This window comes from Microplitis mediator, chromosome 3 (genome assembly GCF_029852145.1).
Source record: "Microplitis mediator isolate UGA2020A chromosome 3, iyMicMedi2.1, whole genome shotgun sequence".
NCBI lineage: Eukaryota > Metazoa > Arthropoda > Insecta > Hymenoptera > Braconidae > Microplitis > Microplitis mediator.
The window spans coordinates 7,329,166-7,348,884 of NC_079971.1; the positions used below are offsets into that span (position 1 = coordinate 7,329,166).

Here is a 19,719-nt window from a genome sequence, read left to right on the forward strand (position 1 = left end):
AACGGTGTCTCAGTTGACGCTGTCTGGTGACAGTAGTCAGCGGTGACTGAGCTTCTTATTATTTATCCGTGCGGAATATATTCAAAGTCACTCGAAATTTTGAAAAATATTTGGATTTTAAGTAATAGAGACTATGACTATGTCCAATCAATGCGATGCGACAAAAAACCATACAAACACTTAATAGTATATTGTGCGACAAGGAACGAAACGACGATTTCAGACCAGGGTGAAGTTGGCCGACACCCGCAGTCTCAAGTCGTGTTTTATCTTGAGTTACATACTAGATTTTTTATGATTTCCTGCATTGGAAGTTAAAGTTTCAGTCGGCAGCCAGTCAGAAATAAGTTAATTTAAGACCAATGGTGTCATCAACTATTAAATTGTCATTTGCAATTTATAATTAAGCAAAAACTATAAATATTATTTATTATTGACACTAATTTTTATAAAACTTAATCACAGAACTGTCATTTACGTAACGAAAATTAATGGTCTGAAATAACTATTAAAAAAATGACAAGTATCAGAGTTTAAATTGTAAATGTCTTCAGTCAGCGGTCAGAAACACAATTTTTCTCGCCTCCGGGCGGAAAGCGTCAACTTTCATTCCGTTGTGTAAAACGAAGTTGCCGCTTTCCGCCTCCGTCGAGGAGAAAAATAGAATACACTCCTTGAGCAGTAAATAAGAAAGCCTCAGATCACATGTTTGTTGATGTAACAAATACATGTGATCTGAGACATTTCTTACTTTACTGCCCTAGGTGTGTAATGTACTAGTACACACACGGATCGGACTCAAATTCGACTCGGGTAGGCAATTGCGCACATGGGTTATAATGTTCTACTTTCCGCTCTAGGTGTGTAGTATACTAATATTTTTTCCCAAGGGTCAAAACTAGTTTATTTCTACCCGCTGACTAAAGATTCGCGGCATTGGACTGAAATTCGCTTTTTTTGACTGTCTGTAGAGATATTGAAACTTTAATTTTCGATGCTGGTATCATGAAAAATTATTTTAACTTAAAATTTAATTTTTATTATTTTTATATAAATAAAATAAAATTGTCAAGTGAAAAAGAAAAAAATAAAATATATAAGAGTAATAATAATAAAAAATGAAACCACCGTAAAATCGTCTCGTTGCGCTAAAGTTTAATGAAATTAAAAATTTCAATGCAATTAACAATTTCCTGAGGTAAAATTAAAAATTTTTAAAGTGACTAGTAAAGATACCACTCTAATAGTTATATGTATAACAACAATATTTATACGATGAATTTTAAATTTGAGTTACATGCAGAGTCGATAATTATTTTGTTGCATACTTTTATATATAAAAATTAGTTATAAAACAGAAACAAAAAAACACTTTGGCTTTGTATTTAATGCAGAACTGCAATTAAAAAATAAAAACAAAAAAAAAACACCACACAAGTAAATGGCACTAGAATCTTATTCACTTGTTTATATTTTTTTCTTTAACTAATAATAATAATAATAGTGTAAAGAAGCTCATTGTCCATTAATTGTTTTATTGTTTATTATTTTGTATTCCGCCTAGCTCACAATTGTTTATTATTTTAAATAATTTATCCAATCCTATACGTTCTAAAAATTATCGAAGGTGAGATCTCACTGTTCGTGACGACAGGTTTATATACGAATCTCATATCGAGTCAAATTTTTTGTTTACTTATATTAAATAGCTTTTAATTATCCCACGTTTTATTGTTAACCGCATTAATTTAATTTTTCTTGTTTATTATTTTAAAATTGTTATATAAAAGTCAGACAATGTCGCCCACAAACGACAGGCTTGATTTTGTCTAAGCTAAGCTATAAAAAGGTAACAAATTCAACAAACAGAGTAAGAAAAAAAATCAAGTTTTGTTGGTATCGACAGTAAAAAGTTTAGGAAAGAACGTATGACGTTCAGATTTTAGGTCTTTATTAATTAAAAAAAATAACAAAAACAAAAAACAAAAAAAAAACCTTTTAAAAATTTTTTTTGTTTATTTTTTTGCCGCTAGAATCTTCGAACTATATATATGTATATACATATATATGTGCGTATAGTTGTGTGTATAATAAATCTAACTAAAATTGGTACACTCGTATTACATATGATGTAAAAAAAACATCACGAGTCATTAATTATATCCATTATTTCATACTTAAAAATTTTTTATATTCGATTTAAATTTGAATTATTTTTCCTTTATTAATAATTAATGTATTTATATTACCACGGAATATTTATCTTTTACGCATAACTTTGTTTTACTTTTATTATTTGTTTTATTATTAGTTTTATTATTAGTTTCGATCGCTCAACAAAGTTCATATTCACACACTTTGTGCGCTTTGAGGGTCGTATGAATAAAGTTGAGACAATGTCTAATATATCACAACGATGATGCCTACACCAAATTATACTCCTTTAAATTGAATTGAAGAATTGTATCTTTTACGGCTGCGAAGACAAATCTTATGTTCTCGGTATCTGTGAATTAAACAAATTTAAAATTATTTTAGTTTAATATATGTATATATATTTTATTTTTATATTTATTTAAATAATTTATCTCAAAATTAAATTAATTAATTTTTATACTCAGAAAAAAAGGATTTTTTGCTCCAAGCAATTTTTTGTATTAAGAATTGAAGTCAACAATTTTCTTGGAGCAAAAAAAAATTTTCTTGGGGGCGAAAACAAATTTCTTGATCCAAGAAAAGTTGTTCTTTCCTCAAGAAAATTATCGACTTCAATTCATAATACAAAAATTTTCTTGAGGCGAAAAGAAAATTTCTTCTTTCAAGAAAAATTTTCCTTAACCTAAGAAAATTTTTACTTGTTTCAAGAAAGTTTTTGAATTTAAGTCACTCATTTTCTTGAGGTGAGAAAAACTTTTCTTGAAGCAAGAAATTTGTCTTCGCCCGAAGAAAAATTTTGTTTTCAATTCATAATGCAAAATTTTTCTTGTGCCGAGAAATTATTTTTTTCTGTTTCAAATATTTTGAATTTTTAAATACATCATCAACTTAATAAACTGAGCAAGTGATTAATTAAAATTGAATTCGTTAATTACCATAAAATGTAAAAAAATTTATTTTTTATTGTTATTTATGAAAAAATCAATACTCTATTTATATTAATGAGTTATTAGTAAATGAGAATTTACAGCTACAAATATCAGTGAACAATTTTTTATTTTTGTTATTTACAGTCCAATTAATTTATTAATTTCAGAAGCTAATAACCCGATACATTTATTTTAAATTTAAAAAATAGCAATTAAATATTCTTATTAAAATTATTTCTGTAACTCACCTATGACGTTAATTATAATTAGTTTTTAAATACCATACAAATGTTTACTGTTATATGAAAAACAATTTGTGTCATGCAAATCCATTCCAGACTCATTGTAATATTTTATTAGTAATTTAAATTATAGTTGATAAAATGAATGTTAAAAACAACGATAATTTAAGCATGCGACTTTATTTTTGCATAAAAAATTCACTCATATGTTTTTAAAAATTAAAACTCAATCTTTTTTAATGAAAAAAAAAAGTTTATACATTTTCATAATACATGCGATACGTAATATTAAATTAATATTTAAATATGTTATTGATAATTTTATTATTGAATAACACATGCAGAAATATTCTAGGCCAATAATATTCTGAAAAAAATATCCGCGGTAATTATAATAAATATGAATTACTAGTGAAAATAATTCATGTAATGGCAGTTTCAAAAAATGGAAAATTAAAAAGTGCACACCTCAATCGCTCATAATTATATATATTTTATTTTTTTATTATTACTTTGATTATATTTATATTTTTGCACAACTCAATTGCGAAGCAATGAGATGTGTTCTGCTAACGCTTACTCGGTCCCAGCTGATTCACTCACGTAAACGTCATATTTATAAATATTTAAATATATTCAACTAGAAGAACCCGTGTAAAAAAAATTCGTTCCAAAAAGATTCCAAAAAGTTCCGTATGTGGAACTTCCAAACACGAGACAGATTAGAACATCGAATGGAACTTTTTTGAAACGTCAGTAATTTGATGATAAAAAAAAAGTTTTTATGAGCAAATTTAGATTCAAAAAAGGACGTTTTTAGAAATTTTTTGGAATTTTTTGTGGACATTCCAAAAAAGTTCCAGAATCATCGATCTTTTTTAGACTAAAGACGTTCCAGAGAGATGCCGAAATAGTTCAAAAGCCACTACTTTCGAATTTTTGATAGAACTAAAAAAAAGTCCATAAAAAATTCTAAAAAAGTTCCGAGAACGTTCTTTTTCGACTCTAAATTTGCTCTTAAAAACTTTTTTTTTACCATCTAAATTACTAACGTTCCAAAAAAGATCGTACGAAGTTCTAATCTGTCTCATTTTTAGAAGTTCCACATGCGGAACTTTTTTGGAATCTTTTTGAAACGAATTTTATTTACACGGGAATAGTGTAATCAAAAAAGTGTAGAGATGAATTAACGTGAGTGAGTTTGTCGAAAAAATTAATTTCAATCGTAAGTCACAGGCGCGTCGCGCTTGAAGTGTGCAATTTAACTGATAAAATAATCAAATAAACCATACTATTAAATTTATGATAAATAAATAAGTTAAATTGACACAAAAATTTTTTTTTTTAGTTTTTTTTTTTTTTTTATAAATCTCACTCATGAGAAATAATTAAAATTTGTGTAAAACTTTAATATTAAGCAAGATTAAATTCTTTTAGTGCACTCTGCATAATTGTATCTTTAACAGCGCAAAACACAAGCTTGATGTTCTCCGTGTCTGTATTAATGATCCACACACGCAGCATGCAAAAATATTATAATTATTTTAATAAAATAAATAAATAGTGACACTGAAAGCAGCAGACATCAGACATTTTTTTAATTTTTTTGAATTAAGTTTGTTATGTGCAATTTTCTAAAATTATTCCCATAAGCATTTTACTTATTTATTTAAAAGAAAAAATTTTTTTAAATGTCTGCTACTTTCAGTATCCATAATAAGTAAAACAAGTAATAGAAAACCAATGATTTACTAAAATATTCAAGTTTATTGGTTTCCTAATTTTAAAAAATGATTTCTTACCCCAAAATAATGCATAGAAAGTATTAACACTAAGATAGGAAACAATGAAAGCAGTCAAAAGCTTGATAATTAAATACAGTGCATTAAAAATTATTGTTTTAAAATTTTGTTGTACAGCAAATAGCCTACCTGTGGCGCATGTGAAATGAGAATAAATAATTTTTTCGCTATCGGGATTCAAGTCGACAAACATCCTTAAAATGAATTCTCTAGCAGCTATGGCCTCTCTTTGTGGGCCTGGAAAAATGCGTGTAGGATACAACAGGAATTTTTAATACTAGTAATCATTAATTTTATGAAATTTGTTGTTTTAATAAAATAATCAACAAATTAATTAAAGATAGGAAGTAATTAAAATTTTTTGTATACAGAAAAAAAAGATACTGAAGTTAACCGAGGTCTGATAATTTTTGGAATTTTTTCAAAACGATAAATTATAAAAAAAAATATTCTAAAAAATTGCACTTATAGTTTTTTTAATTTTCCATATGTGCATATTTTTTTTTTTTTTTTTTTTATTTTGTAATTCAGTTGGAAAAAAAATTCGAAAATATTTTGGAATTAATAACTGAGAATATAAAATTTTAAAAAATGAAGTAAAAGTAAATTCTTTGGTTTTTTATGTTAATAAAATAAAATTTTAAAAACTATAAATAGAAAAAATGTTTGAAAATTGACCTTAAAAAATTGAATGAAAAAAAATATATATATTAGAGAGATTAGAGTATAAAAGTAAATTAATGGAAACATTGAAGCCATACGATTATTTATCTGCAACGATATTTTATTATAAATACATGTGAATTGATTTATATTTTTAAGACGGAGGTAAATTGGTTCGAAGGACAATTTATTGTATTAGCTTTAATACAAATCTAAGAAGCTTTATAAAAGTGAAGTTAACAAGCCGTGTACCTTGTATACTTGGTATACCTTACGTAATACCTCAGAAGGATACTCTGGAATCCAAATAACTATATACTTCTACTATTGTTAGCTTTTAAAATATCTCAATTTAATTACGGGTAAATAGCTCACGAACTAAATATATATAAATATATTGTACACAGTAAAAAATATTGTGTTAAAATCAACTTAATCTGTGTGTTAAAAACGGTCCACACAATATTTCGGGTACTTTTTAAAACAGAGTATTTGTGTTTAAATTTAAACACAAAAGTCAGGTAATACGAGAAGTAAATTCATGTACATGGAGATCGGAACGTTTTTCACGGAACGAAATGAAAAGTAAAAAATCTACTAAATGTAGATTTCAGAAATGTTCCGCACGTCAGCCGAAAATTGCAGGCCAGCCCCAATTACCCTTTAAATCACCTTTAGATTCAAATTACATAAATTATTTTCATTTTGGTTGCGTGAAAAATATTTCGATTTTCAGGTACATGTGAATTTGACACTTGAAATGTCAGTGGTGTCACAAAAAAATGTTAACTTTTACATTTTGTTTTTGTAACAGTTATTATTTAACATTCAACTAATTTTTAACAGTCATGATGGCCACAGATTTTTGAGATTTAAATTCCCTGACTTTTCCAGGTATTCCAGTCAAACAATTCAAAAATTCCCTGACTATGTGTAATAATATTAAATCATTGGAAATATTTATTTAATTTAAAATAAAATGGTACGAGTCAGTTTAAGCAATAATTAATCATTGTCGTTAAATGAAGCTTTTTTTTATTATTTGTCATTGTTATTAATGTTCATTGTTTTTTTTTTTTTATTAAATGAATAATTTTCTATTTTTGATTTGAAATCCATGTTTTTATAAAACTTACTCTATAATAAAATATAAATAAATTTTTCATTTTCACTAGAATAAATTTCATAATTAAGAATATTTCATAGAATATTAATAAAGCATTTATGAAGTATGCGAATAATAAATATAGTGAAACTTATTAGTTCATTACTTATGTATACATTTAATGTTTTTAGTTTTTTAACTTGTCAATGTGGATGTTAATAGCTTGAAGATCTTGGCGGTTGGTTTCTACTAAGACTTTTTTTTTCTAACAGCCTTGATAATTCTAACTACTTCATTTTTTTGCTATTGGAATCAATTTCTAATAATTTTTTTTCAAGGTGGTTTTACAACCGCATTCGCGCCACGTCACTTTTTGAACAGTTTTGACAGAAAACAAAATTTGTCGGATTTTTTCAGTGAAAAGAAAGAAAGTGAAAATTTTTCCAGCTTTGTGACGAAATTCCCTGACTTTTCCAGTATATTTATAATTCCCTGACATTTACAGGTTTTTCGGAAATGTGGCCACCACGAACAGTTAGCAATTTTTTTATTACAGTCAAGATTTATAAAAAATCACGTAATATTTCATTCACTGTAAAAAATTTGCGAAGTGAACGCGGGTTAAAACTGGAGATGAAATGTGTTGATGTAACACAAAAAATTTAACATGGATAATTTTTAACACATACACAATATTTTTTTCTGTATAAATGTAATTTTGTTTGTCATCGATCAGACCTGTGGCAACAGTGAAATGCGAGTAACAACTTCGATCTGGATCAGGATTAGACGACAGATATATTTTTAAAATGAATTCTCGTGCCCCTATGTGGTCCTGTTTTGCGCCTAAACCATTTTAAATATTCAATCAAAGTCACCGCACTATAATTTGTTTTATTACGTAACTATTTCAACGGTAATAAATTATTATAATCGCAATTAATCAGTATAAATAAACTCATTAGTTGTAGATTAATAATTTTTAATCAACTTATTAGAGAAAAATAAATTTTAGTTGAGAAAATTATTTTTACTTACCATCGTATTCAGGAAAATAATCGACAAGATGGGAGTACATGATTTTTTCTTCGAGCAGATCTTTTTTATTTAAAAATAAAATTACGGAAGAATGTTGAAACCAGGGATATGTGATAATTGTTTTAAATAACGCCTTACTTTCTTCCATTCGATTCTGTATGAATCAATAATAGATTAGATGTAGGAAATAATTATTTTAAAATTATATTTAAATTTTATTTTTTATTTACCTCATTCTCCGATTCAAACAAAATTTGATCATATTCACTTAAAGCTACTAAAAATATGATTGAAGTGACATTTTCAAAACAATGAATCCATTTCCTTCTTTCCGATCTCTGCCCGCCGACGTCTACCATCCTGTCAATAAAATAGTTGAGCTTATTAATAATAATTAATGAAAAAATTTTTTAAAAATGACACTGAAGTTAGCAGACGTCTAATCATTTTTGGATTTTATTTTAGACAGTAAATTATAAAAAAAAAAATTTTGACAAAACTGCACCTGTAGTTTTTTAAATTCTCTACATGAGCATATTTTTATTTTTGTTTTTTTTTTCTGATTGATTTGCTGAAAAAGACATCCAAAAATTTTTAATTATCTGCTAACTTCAGAATCATAAGTTAACAGACGTCTGACAGTTTTTGAATTTTTTTAAAAACGATTAACTATAAAAAAAAAAAAGTTTTGAAAAATTGCACTTATAGTTTATTAAATTTTCTACATGTGCATATTTTTATTTTTTTTTTTTTTCGTAAGTTATTGGTTGAAAAAATATCCGAAAATTTGTAATTGTCTGCTACCTTCAGGATCGTTAAAAAAAAACTTATAAGTACACAGAAAAAAAAAAGATTTCTTAGCACAAAAAATTTTAACTCGCCCCAGGAAAATTTTTATTTGCCCTAAGAAATTTTTCCATTATGAAATAATAATAAAAAATTTTTTGGGGCGAGAAAAATTGTCGTAAGTCATGAAATTTTTTCTAGACCTAAGAAAATTTTTACATGCCCTCAGAAATTTTTCTATTATAATTTAAAAATTGAAATTGAAATTGAAAAATTTGAAAATTTAAATCTTTTATTTCTGTGTAGACAAAAAAAAGCTGTAATATTAAAAATACATCACAATTTAAAATTGTAAATTTTAGTTGTATTTTTAATTTAAAAAAAAACCAAAGAATCCCAAACTAAAAGTAAATTTTTTTATAAAATTATCAAGTATTTAAAGCTTTGAAGCTAGAGCTTAATTGAATAGTTTAATTTGTAACTACAAGACAAATATTTTCCATCATGCAAAAGTACGAGGTTAGTACATTAATTAAAGAATACAAGCATAAACTATTTATGTACATTAAATGTTGCATAACAAAAACTATAAAAGTTGGAGAACCTACTTATTGATTTTGATAATATTATTACTGAGTACTGTTGGTTTAGTTACAGATCTGAAAACAACTGATTGAAGAATGTTTACAACTTAAGCTTCTGCAAGATTAGGAGTTTATTGAAAAAAAAATAACACATGTAATACTTGGCATCGTTTTAATTCAGATTACTGAGACTATGATAGTAGGGTGAAGTGAAAAAAAAAAAGTATCTCGATATCTTGAAATGTCCCACTTATTTACGAAATTAAAATTTGACGCCAATTATTGAGCAGTTCAGAAGTTGGCTAATCGAATGATTTTAAAATAGTGTATTGAAGAATAGGTTCCATAACAACTGATCCTAGACAAGTGATCACACGACAATTCGGCTGCCGAATTTCAAAACACAATAACTGACAAAAAAAATTTGAAATACGAATTGAATCATGTTCACAAGACCACTGTAACTAAAAATACTAAAAAATCGATTTTGAAAAGTTCGTCTCTTACTGGGTTTGAAATTCGGCAGCCGAATTGATCCCACAGAAAATTTCATAATTAATTATTAATTAATTACTATGACATGACAGGGTGGCCACAAAGAAATGATTTCAAAGTTCCCTGATATTTCCCGGTTTTCCAGTAAAGTTTTTCACATTTTTCCCTGGTTTAGAAATTTTATTCGTATCATTTAGATATTCAAAGTTTTTATTATATTTTCATTTTTAATAATTAAATTTGATAATTAAATCATGCGAGAAACCAGAAAAAAATGGCAATAAAATAAATGAATATTGCCTACTTTTGATTATTCGATGTTAAAAATATATAAGTTAAAATATTTAATAAGAAATTTTATAATTTAAACGAATTCAAAATACACTGTTTACTAAAATTAAGGGATATTAAAAAAATTTCAAATGTTTAGTCATTTTCAACAGTTTGTGACTCGAAGGAAAATGGTCGTACAATAAAAACAAAAAGTCAAACTGTAGCTTCAAGTGTCTAGTTTTCTGATCTGGGTCTTTAAATTTTTTTTATTATGCACGGTTCCGGAGCAATCAAAAATCAATCATAATTATTGAAAAAAATTTATTGAAGCTCGAAGACCATTTTTAAGACGACCAAAAATTTGGTAAATTTCTTTTTCGATAGTTTTTTAGGATTACTCTGGAACCGCACACAATAAAAAAATATAAAGACTAGATCAGAAAACTAAACACTTGAAGCTATAATTGACCTTTTTTGTTTTTGTCATATGAACACTTTCTTTTGAGTTACAATCTCTTGAAAATCACTTTAAAATTTGAAATTTTTTTAATATCCCTTAATTTTTATAACTAGTGTATAATTTAAAATTTTTTCAATTTTGAACTGTTACAATTTAATTCCCGGATATTTTTTGAAATTCCCTGACATTTCCATGATAGTTCCCGGTTTTTTCGGTTCGTAGCCACCCTGCATGAGTAATTAAAATTCGCTGCTATAAATATAAAGTTAAATTATATAAATTAGTTGCTGATAAAAATCAATTGTCGATGGTATGAATTTGTAAAGATCACTTGTCGTGGTGTAAAATTATTGGGATCAGTTGACGACACACCTGAAGAATATTTTTCTGTATAAATAATTTTTCCGAAAAAGTATGTCACGTATCTATTCTATTTAAATATCTTTCAAAAAGGTTCAATTTAAAATTAAAAAAATATAATTACTAATCACGTATTATCTAAAAAATCGAATACTTGATTTAATAGAGGCTCTAAAAGTTAACTAACTCGAACTACTGATGTAAAATAATAAATTTTAGCTCTTGTACATATTAGTACCTAAATATGATGCTGTCCAGATCAAAAGGATATTCAATAATACCAGTTGTGGGAGCTCGAGCTCGAAGAATGTCTTGTTCAGAAGGAAGATATTCTGGTTTACTAATATTGTCTAAGTCGGAAAGATAACTGCAAAACAAACGTATAGCCCGTGATAGTGCATGCGATGCATTTGTTGATAAACAAAAAAAAGAAAGAAACTTTAACAAGACTACAGTACACAAAAATAAACGTTCAATTATTTTATAAAATGCAATCCCATTGCAGATTACAGCAGTGCATTGTCTCAGCATTCCGATTTCCTAAAAAAAGGAATAAATCTAAATTTATTTATTAAATGAATTTTTTTTTTAAATTCCTGACGATCAGTTACGAATTACTCGTGCAAGTAATGAAAAAAATGTGTTAAATATGTGTGTGAATAAAACAATTAGTGGCATTAGTAAATAGAAATGCAGAACAAAAAGAAAGACAGACAGAAAAAGGGAAAAACGAAGAACACCAGATGCAGATCACAGGCACAGGCAGACAGATCCTTCCGATTTGTTTGTGTCCTGACATACCTAAATCGAATTTCTTCCAAGTCAAAGGGATATTCAATTATACCAGTCGTAGGCACTCTCACACGTAGAATGTCCTGCTCTGTTGGCAGATAATTTGGTGCCGCCACTCGGTCTATTTCCATAAGGTAGCTGTAACAATATATTCTCAGCATCTGCTTTTTTTTTTACTCTTAACATATCGTGTCACTAATTCCAAAAAGACTTATATTTTTATACGTCTTTTTTGGCTTCAGTTACTAAGCTTAAGGTGTATAATTTTTTTTATTGCCAATCACTTTGCAGACTTATTTTATAGCTAAAAATTGAAGAAAAAAAATTGTGAAAGCCAAAAGGTCACATGACTTAGATTATATGCTCTTTTGATTTTCAAAATTTTTTTCCTATTTTCAGCTTAGAATAAGTCCACAATATATGATTAGCAATTAAAAAAAAAACTATACACCCTTTTGGCTTTAGTATCTAAATTTCAAATCAAAAGGGCGTATAATTTAAGTCATGTGCCCTTTGGGCTCAAAATTTTTTTTCCGACTTTGAGGTGTACAATAAGTCTGCAAAACAATTAGCAATAAAAAGGGGTATTAAAGGGGAGCGCATAAAAATATAAGTCCTTGTGGAATCAGTAACGCGATATTATACATTTTATAAATTTATTGATAAGGATATTTAAGAAAGTCATTGATTTTTATCAAAGCAATGGCAGTAAATAAATTTTCATCATATCTGCACCAAAAGTTTAAATTTCTGTCCTATTTAGAAGGAAGAAAGTCGTTCTGTTATGATAAAAATTATCGCATGCGCCATTCTTTCTACAAACAGCCAAAAAATTTAAACTTTCAGGTACAGATCTGGTGAAAAATTGGATACGAGTGTAGGCAACACACGCGGGTTGAAATGCCCTACTTTTCCCTTGGTGTGTAATACACTAATTTATTTAAATTATATTTTTTCGTTTGATTTACTTGTAAAATTTAAAGGGTAAAGAACAGAAAGTAATTTATCAAAAATATGGAGTTAGATGATTTGCTAATGAGATCGACGACATGAAATTAATAAACAAAGTACTAGTAAAGTACTTACTATTTGGCTGAATCCGTGAGCTGATACTCTCGTCGGCGATCATAACATTCTTGAATACCGGAGTCTGCCCACAAATCCTTAATGGCTTCTACATATGGACTTTCAAATGTTGTTACGGTTTCGAAATCTACGCTCCTGACTAACTCTGCTTTTTCCTGAATAAAAATGAAATCATTAATGACCAATAAGAAATAAAATTTTAAATTTTGGTAAAAAATAATTTGAATAAATTCATACTTGGCTCGAGCTATCACCGTATGTAATTTTGAGAAGGTCCATCGCCCTTATCATTGACTGCATTGCCATAAATATATTTTGGTATACAAGCTTGATAAAGCCTCGTTTGTCTTCGTCTGAATATCCAGAGCCGTGAATAATTCTCATTTGTTTAATGAATGTTGATTTTCCCGACTCACCAGTACCTGTAATTAATTAATTATAATTTATTTTATTAATTATCGAAAAAATATTTACTCGTTTTAATTTCTCAATAAAAAAAAATAAAAATATCCAGATGTAGAAAATTTAAAAAACTACAGGTGCAATTTTTTGAAATATATTTTTTTTTTTTAATTTATCGTTTTTAAAAAAATCCAAAAATTATTAGACCGACTAATTTCAGTATCATATTAATTTTATATATTTATTAAAAAAAAAAAATTTATATGGATGTAGTAAAATTTCCAAATAAAGTCTTGATGATTTTTATCAATTAGAGAGCGATCAATTCAAATTCATTTTGATTCATTTGAGAAAAAAAATTTTGCGTTTAGAGTCCAAATAAAAACGTGAGACTGGACGGTAGCCAGGAAATTTTAAATTCTATCATTTAATAATTTTTTTTGTAAAATATACTTTTAGTTCTTTGAATTTTTTTTGTTAGATGTAAATTACGTATGTACTCAATTTCTTGATGACCGTTCATCTAACGAGTCATACAGAAACCATTAATGTCAATGCAATTGTGACTGTGTAATATTGCAATAGTAATAATAATACAAAAGCGCAACGACTTAAACTAACATATGATATATATGTCATATCTATAGATTATAATCAAATTAAAAACCATAAGTATGATTGAATAAATTCCCTACAACTGAGTAGCATTTTATGCCACTAAGTTATAGAAAATTCAAAAAGAAACCGAAATTTTCTATGTATTTTAAATGGAAAAAGTTTAAAATTGAAATTAAAGTTCTTAGAAATAAAATTAAGGGCGGAAATTTTAAGGAAATTTTTTTTTTATCTATACAATGATATGCGTGGGAGCAAAAAATGTTTGTTCAAAACAAATCACCCTAACAGGCATATATATGTATGTAATATATGAAAAAAAGTTTTTTTATTTATTTGTTAAATTCATACATATACAAAACTTGTCTCCTGAATGCCGGTTAACATTTTCGAGAGAACATTTCGGAAACTTTATGACTTTACATGAGTGTTAGAACACTAGGCAGCTACACGGAAAAAAGCGCAGCTCAAAATTAGCTAATAATTATAGTCGTCAAATAAAAATTACTTTCCTAAGAGAAATTTACAATCCCAAACCAAAAATTACTATTATCAATGGAAAATTACATTTTTTTGTTGATTCTTACAATCAGTATTGTAAATTTTACGATTTGTGAAAGTTATAATACAGATTAGCAAAAATTGAATAAAGAATGGTAATAATCCATAATTATTTTACAACGATCGTTCTGGAAATAACAATATTCAAAAATCTCTTTGATAATATTACAATTCTTCGTTAAAAACATTTGTAAGTGTATAAATTGAATATTACAATTCATTAAAAATAAATTACTATAAAACTTATATTTCTTTTTATCTATTCCATAAAATTCAGTAGATAAAATAAAAAATATTAGTATAGAGTAGATAGTGATTTTCATTTGGAAACAACAGAAAAGTCACTCATGACTCAAGTTATGTTTACATGAATTTCGCAAAAATTATTCATTTATATCCCGATTATTACAATTTGTAAGATTATTAATTTTATTTTATAACATTTTAAAACTATTACTGAAAACATTGTAAAAAGAACTCAGGTATTCTAAAAATTATAATATCAAATAAATTTTGTTAAAGTATTGCAGTTTTTAAAACATCGATAACGTGAATTGCTACTTAGCGGGTAAAAATTACTATTTGCCATTGTGACTTTTAATGCGTAAGATATAATATAGAGGTCATTGTATTTTATTTATATTTGGCATATACTTTGAGATATTGGAAGGGTACCTGTAGCCGAGTGGTTAGCATGCTTGCACTTAAACTGGAATATTCGGAAGGCGTAGGTTCGAATCCCACAGTGGTAAAAAAAAAAAAAGATGGTGGATTTTAAATTGGTATTGAGATATATACATAAATATATATACAGAGAAATTCCGACTGTATGTATATATATATATATATGTTGGAAAAAAAATTTATTATTACACACAAGGAGACAATTTTTACTATCTGGATTAGTAAAAATTCAATAGCAGTCTCAGTGAAAGTTTTATTCTAAGATAGATTTTTTACTAAATCAAATGGTAAATTTTATTGAATGCTTTAGTTTTGTACTCTAAAACTGAAAGTAATTTTACTTATAATTTAGTAATTCATAGGATTAAGCGATTATAATTTTTACTCATTCAAAAGGAAAATTTCCACATTATTGGACCGTTTCAAGTTTGCCTCGGCGAAATAGTAATTTTTATTTGAAAATTAACGAATATTACCAGATTTTTTTCTCCGTGTAGACTCCGGTACAGCGAAAAAAGAAGCCATGAGTGTGGAAGCCAGGAAGCGGAAATCAATATCTTTAGATAATTTAGCCTCCATATATAGTATATACAGCATTTTCAATAACTTTATATTGTCTATATATATACTATAGTTTTTCAATAATCATTCTTTGCTAATTTATATGGTGAAGTAATTTTTATATATTTCATTTTCTCAATTGTAAATAAAGACGTAAATACAAAAATTATATTTAATATAAAGATTTTGTAAAATTATTAAACCGCGTAACTGTAATCCATACAGAAAAAAATTATGAATTAAAAAAAAAATTTTTCATGGGGCGAGAAAAAATTTTCTTGAGCCAAGAAATCTTTTTTTTCTGTGGATTAATAAATTTTTAAAATTAAAAGAGTCATTATTGGTTACTAAAAAATAATTACTATAAAAACTGTTCATTGTATAAAAAAAAAAAATTTTTTTCAAAATTTCATTGACTTTTTATACAGAGAAGATTTTTCATACAAAGAACATTGCTCATAATCTAGTTGTACTATATTCCATTTCGCTAATTCTCTTTGTAACTGCAGTTACATACTTGAATACTACTCTATATATTGTACTCGTCGATTCGCCAGGGCGTGTCGCTGTTGTCGCTCTTGCAAAAGCATGAATGAAACTCTATCGTCACGCGCAATCCCTCGATTTTTCCGCACCGAACGCAGCCTTCCCTCTGACCTCTTTGTTCATCATCTATCCTCACATCTTTACACATTTAAGTATATATACATGTATATACTCTATATAGTTTTCATACTATGTACCACACAACTACTCCACTATGATTACTTTTTAGAACTTTGTCGTATACTTGGTACTATTTAACTCTTATACTCTAGTATAGAACAGTCCAATTTTAGTAGTACGGCTGTACTTTGCATTCGATCCTATTATCTCTAGTTTTCTCGATTTTCCCAAGAAAAAACGCCATCTTTATATATTTTTTTCATTCTCCAGACCAGATATAAACTTGAGGCATCGAAACTGTTGTGACATTTCCCCCCTCATTACAAAGTCAGTTTATAATATGATCATAGTTGACTACTGAGTCCCCAAATCGGGTTTTCCATTAGATTAGGATGTCATATTTTTTTTTTCTTGCAGTTAAAGAAATAAATTTTTCAATATAAATAATACTAATGACAACAGTTAAAATTGTCATTAGTGGTTTTGTAATTGTATTGACATTATTTTTGATATCTTTTAAATGAAATTACAGATTTTCAGATAGGGAAAAAATACCGAGGTCATCTAAAAACTGATCGAGGCCTCGAGTTTAAAAATAATGAAGGCATAATGTGGAAAAATGAACGTACAACAGTCCAGTGCACGCGGGAGATTTCAGGCGAAACGAAATGCGATAAAAAAAAATATTGTACAAATATTTTTTCTATTATACTTCGTCTAAGACATTTGAATTTTAAACTAAACTGTGCGGAAAATTGGGAGTAAATTCGGAGTGATTACGGATTTTATTTCACTCGAAATTCACTCCGTTACTTGGAGTTCCGGAGCTTAAAAAAAAATCACTTTTAATACGGAGTCAATAGAGAGTTTTTTCAGCTTATTTCGGAGTGATCTGAATTTTATTTCAATCTGCATTCGCTCCGATTCGGAGTTTTAATATTAAAATAAACGCTTTAAAGATAAACAAATAAACAATCCGGATTTATTCCACTAACTTTTTTAAATTTTTTTGAATTTATTACATTTTTAAATCAATTACAGATTAAAAGGACCGATTGTGGCCACTGCACTATTTGTGGACAATTAATATTTTATTTCAATTACCGAAAAAGTATCAAGTAGAGTATTTTTGGGCACAGAAATTTTTGAAAATTGATTATGACTGCATATTTTACGAATTATTTTAATTTAATTTTCAAAGTTTCCAAAATTTCTATAGAGTGGCCACAAATGGCACCTCTACCCTATTTTGTGTACGAGATATTTGAATTTATAAATAAATTTAATAATCATATATTACGTTCAATGTCACCACGATAGCTGTCTTTTTTGACGGATCACCATAAAATTGGACAATATTTGTATTTTAGCCAAATTTCTTGATCGGTGGCCTGCTGACATTCGAACAAAATCACAATTCTTTAAAATAGTGACCTGTCAGAAAATTTCGATACAAAAAATATCAATTTTTGTTGGTTTCGCTTGAATATATTTTTTATTTAAAAGTAATGACTCGATTTCAAATTTCCTTATTTTTTATGTTCATATTAACATAAATACTATATGCTTCTAATTACGCAATTAATCGACTAAAGCTCTTTAGGATCAGCTCATAATTATCCTCGAGGAGAATTCTGCTGGAAGTAGTCATTGGATTGATTGCTGCTTAATTATAATGGATAAATTAATAAGCGATCAACTATTGCACTTGATTAGACGATATCTTTGTCTTTTCTATCACTACTTTTACTAACAAGTATGAGCAACACTACGCGCATGTCAGTCAAATGTTAATCAACATTTTTTTTATAGTCATGTAGTTATTATGTGTGAATTGCGGTCGATAAAGAAGAATTTTTATATCCCAGAATAGAAAATAAAACATGGTTTTAATTTGCTCTATTTAGTTTGTTAACTTTCTATTATGAAAATAATAAATTAATAAGGAAAGTTATCAGTATTAGTTTCATTTTTTGAATTTTACTTTTCTTATGACTTCTGACTGTTGTTTTGAATCCTTAGGAAATGTTTCAGGTCATTTTTTATGGCATCCGAATTTGTTTATTGGTAACTCTTTCATGGTCTTCCCTGGTAGAAATTTTTCGGAATTTTCCCTGAAAAACTCAGTTCTAAAGTTCTAAAGACTTTTTCAAAGTTTTTCGGAGAAAAGTCAGAAGAATTTCCAGTAGGGTTATGAACATCGCTAACAATTTAAACAGATTTTACGATAAATGAAAAAATTTGATGAAAATTGAAAGCATTTGCGCGAATATATTTCAAAAGTCTCTATATATAAACGTTTTTAATTAATTTTTCAGGAAAAACAGATTGATTTCAGTTCGATTTTTGATTACTGATGTTTAAAAATCTTCGAAAGCTGCTCTATTATAAAACTACTCGACTAATTGATCGTAAAATTGAAATTAGCTCTAGAACTATAGTTCGAAACTTTTCGATTACTGTACGATTTAAATTTATCTGAATCGGCTTAATTGTTTGAATGTAATCTCGAACAAAAATTAAAAAGATTTTTCTCGAATTTTACAAGACATTTCTTAGACTATAAAATCAACCCTCATATAAATTTTTACCGTTTTTCTTCAGAAACCAAATTTTCTATCTAGATTATGAATATCGCCGATGAAAGTCATGATTTTTTACTGTGACCCAAAATGAACATTCCTGTAAAATTTGAACAAAATCGAAGGGCCGGAAAGGGGGAGAGCTTTTCGGAACTGTAACCAAAATTTTTCAAAATAAAACTATATCTACCTTCTAAAACTTAGACGGAAAAAAATGATGCTCAAAATTTTAATAGTTTGTAGTTTATTTTTGACTTGAAATTAGTATATTTGTAGACTAATATCAAACCAGGATCATTATATATTACAAAATGGCTTTTATTTATATTAAAATTTGATACACATAGGAGAGCAAAATTTGTAATTTCGTATATTAAAATTAAAATGAAAAAGAATCGATAAATTGGTATCTACAGTTATTTATTACTATTCAAATAAACATAGAAAAATTAAAAAAATTTACTACTTATTCGATTTATGTGTATAATAAATTAATTTCTAATAACGAATAAATAACATTTTATAGTAATTATTAGTCAATGGGATAGAATTTATAAAATAAGAGTTGAAAGTTTTCGGTATTTTTATGAGCAAAAAATCAGTATCTAGTATACTAATTTTTCATTTTATTATTTACCACTAATTCGATTTATGTATATTGTTAATTAATTTATAATGATGAACAAATGATATTTTAAGCTAATAATTGATCAGTGATATCGAATTTATAAAATAAAAGTTAGTAACTTTTGCAATTTTTCGGCTGGAAAAATCAGTATCTAAGATCCCAATTCTTCATTTGACCAATCATCACTTTTTAGTAGATGTATGCCATAAATTAATTAATTTTCACTAATAAGTCACGTATTTATATAC

The 19,719-nt window shown here is 27.1% G+C and overlaps 1 protein-coding gene across 15 annotated transcripts in view; it reads right to left on the bottom strand.

Moving 5' to 3' along the window:
* Window positions 1-1,276: 1,276 nt before the first annotated feature.
* Window positions 1,277-19,719, bottom strand: part of LOC130665701 (guanine nucleotide-binding protein G(q) subunit alpha) — a 36,830-nt gene continuing 18,387 nt past the window's right edge. For 11 of the 15 annotated variants that reach the window (XM_057466217.1, XM_057466211.1, XM_057466221.1 and 8 more), the window contains 7 exons: window positions 13,010-13,194; window positions 12,773-12,927; window positions 11,696-11,824; window positions 8,167-8,296; window positions 7,937-8,090; window positions 5,260-5,367; window positions 1,277-2,506 (listed from right to left, as the gene is read on the bottom strand). In XM_057466217.1, the coding sequence (XP_057322200.1) occupies window positions 2,424-2,506; window positions 5,260-5,367; window positions 7,937-8,090; window positions 8,167-8,296; window positions 11,696-11,824; window positions 12,773-12,927; window positions 13,010-13,194 (944 nt within the window). In that variant the 3' untranslated portion in view covers window positions 1,277-2,423. Of the gene's footprint in view, window positions 2,507-3,590; window positions 4,825-5,259; window positions 5,368-7,636; window positions 7,745-7,936; window positions 8,091-8,166; window positions 8,297-11,132; window positions 11,262-11,695; window positions 11,825-12,772; window positions 12,928-13,009; window positions 13,195-19,719 lie in introns of those variants that run through there. The other 4 variants (XM_057466222.1, XM_057466209.1, XM_057466210.1 and 1 more) reach the window with 4 other exon arrangements.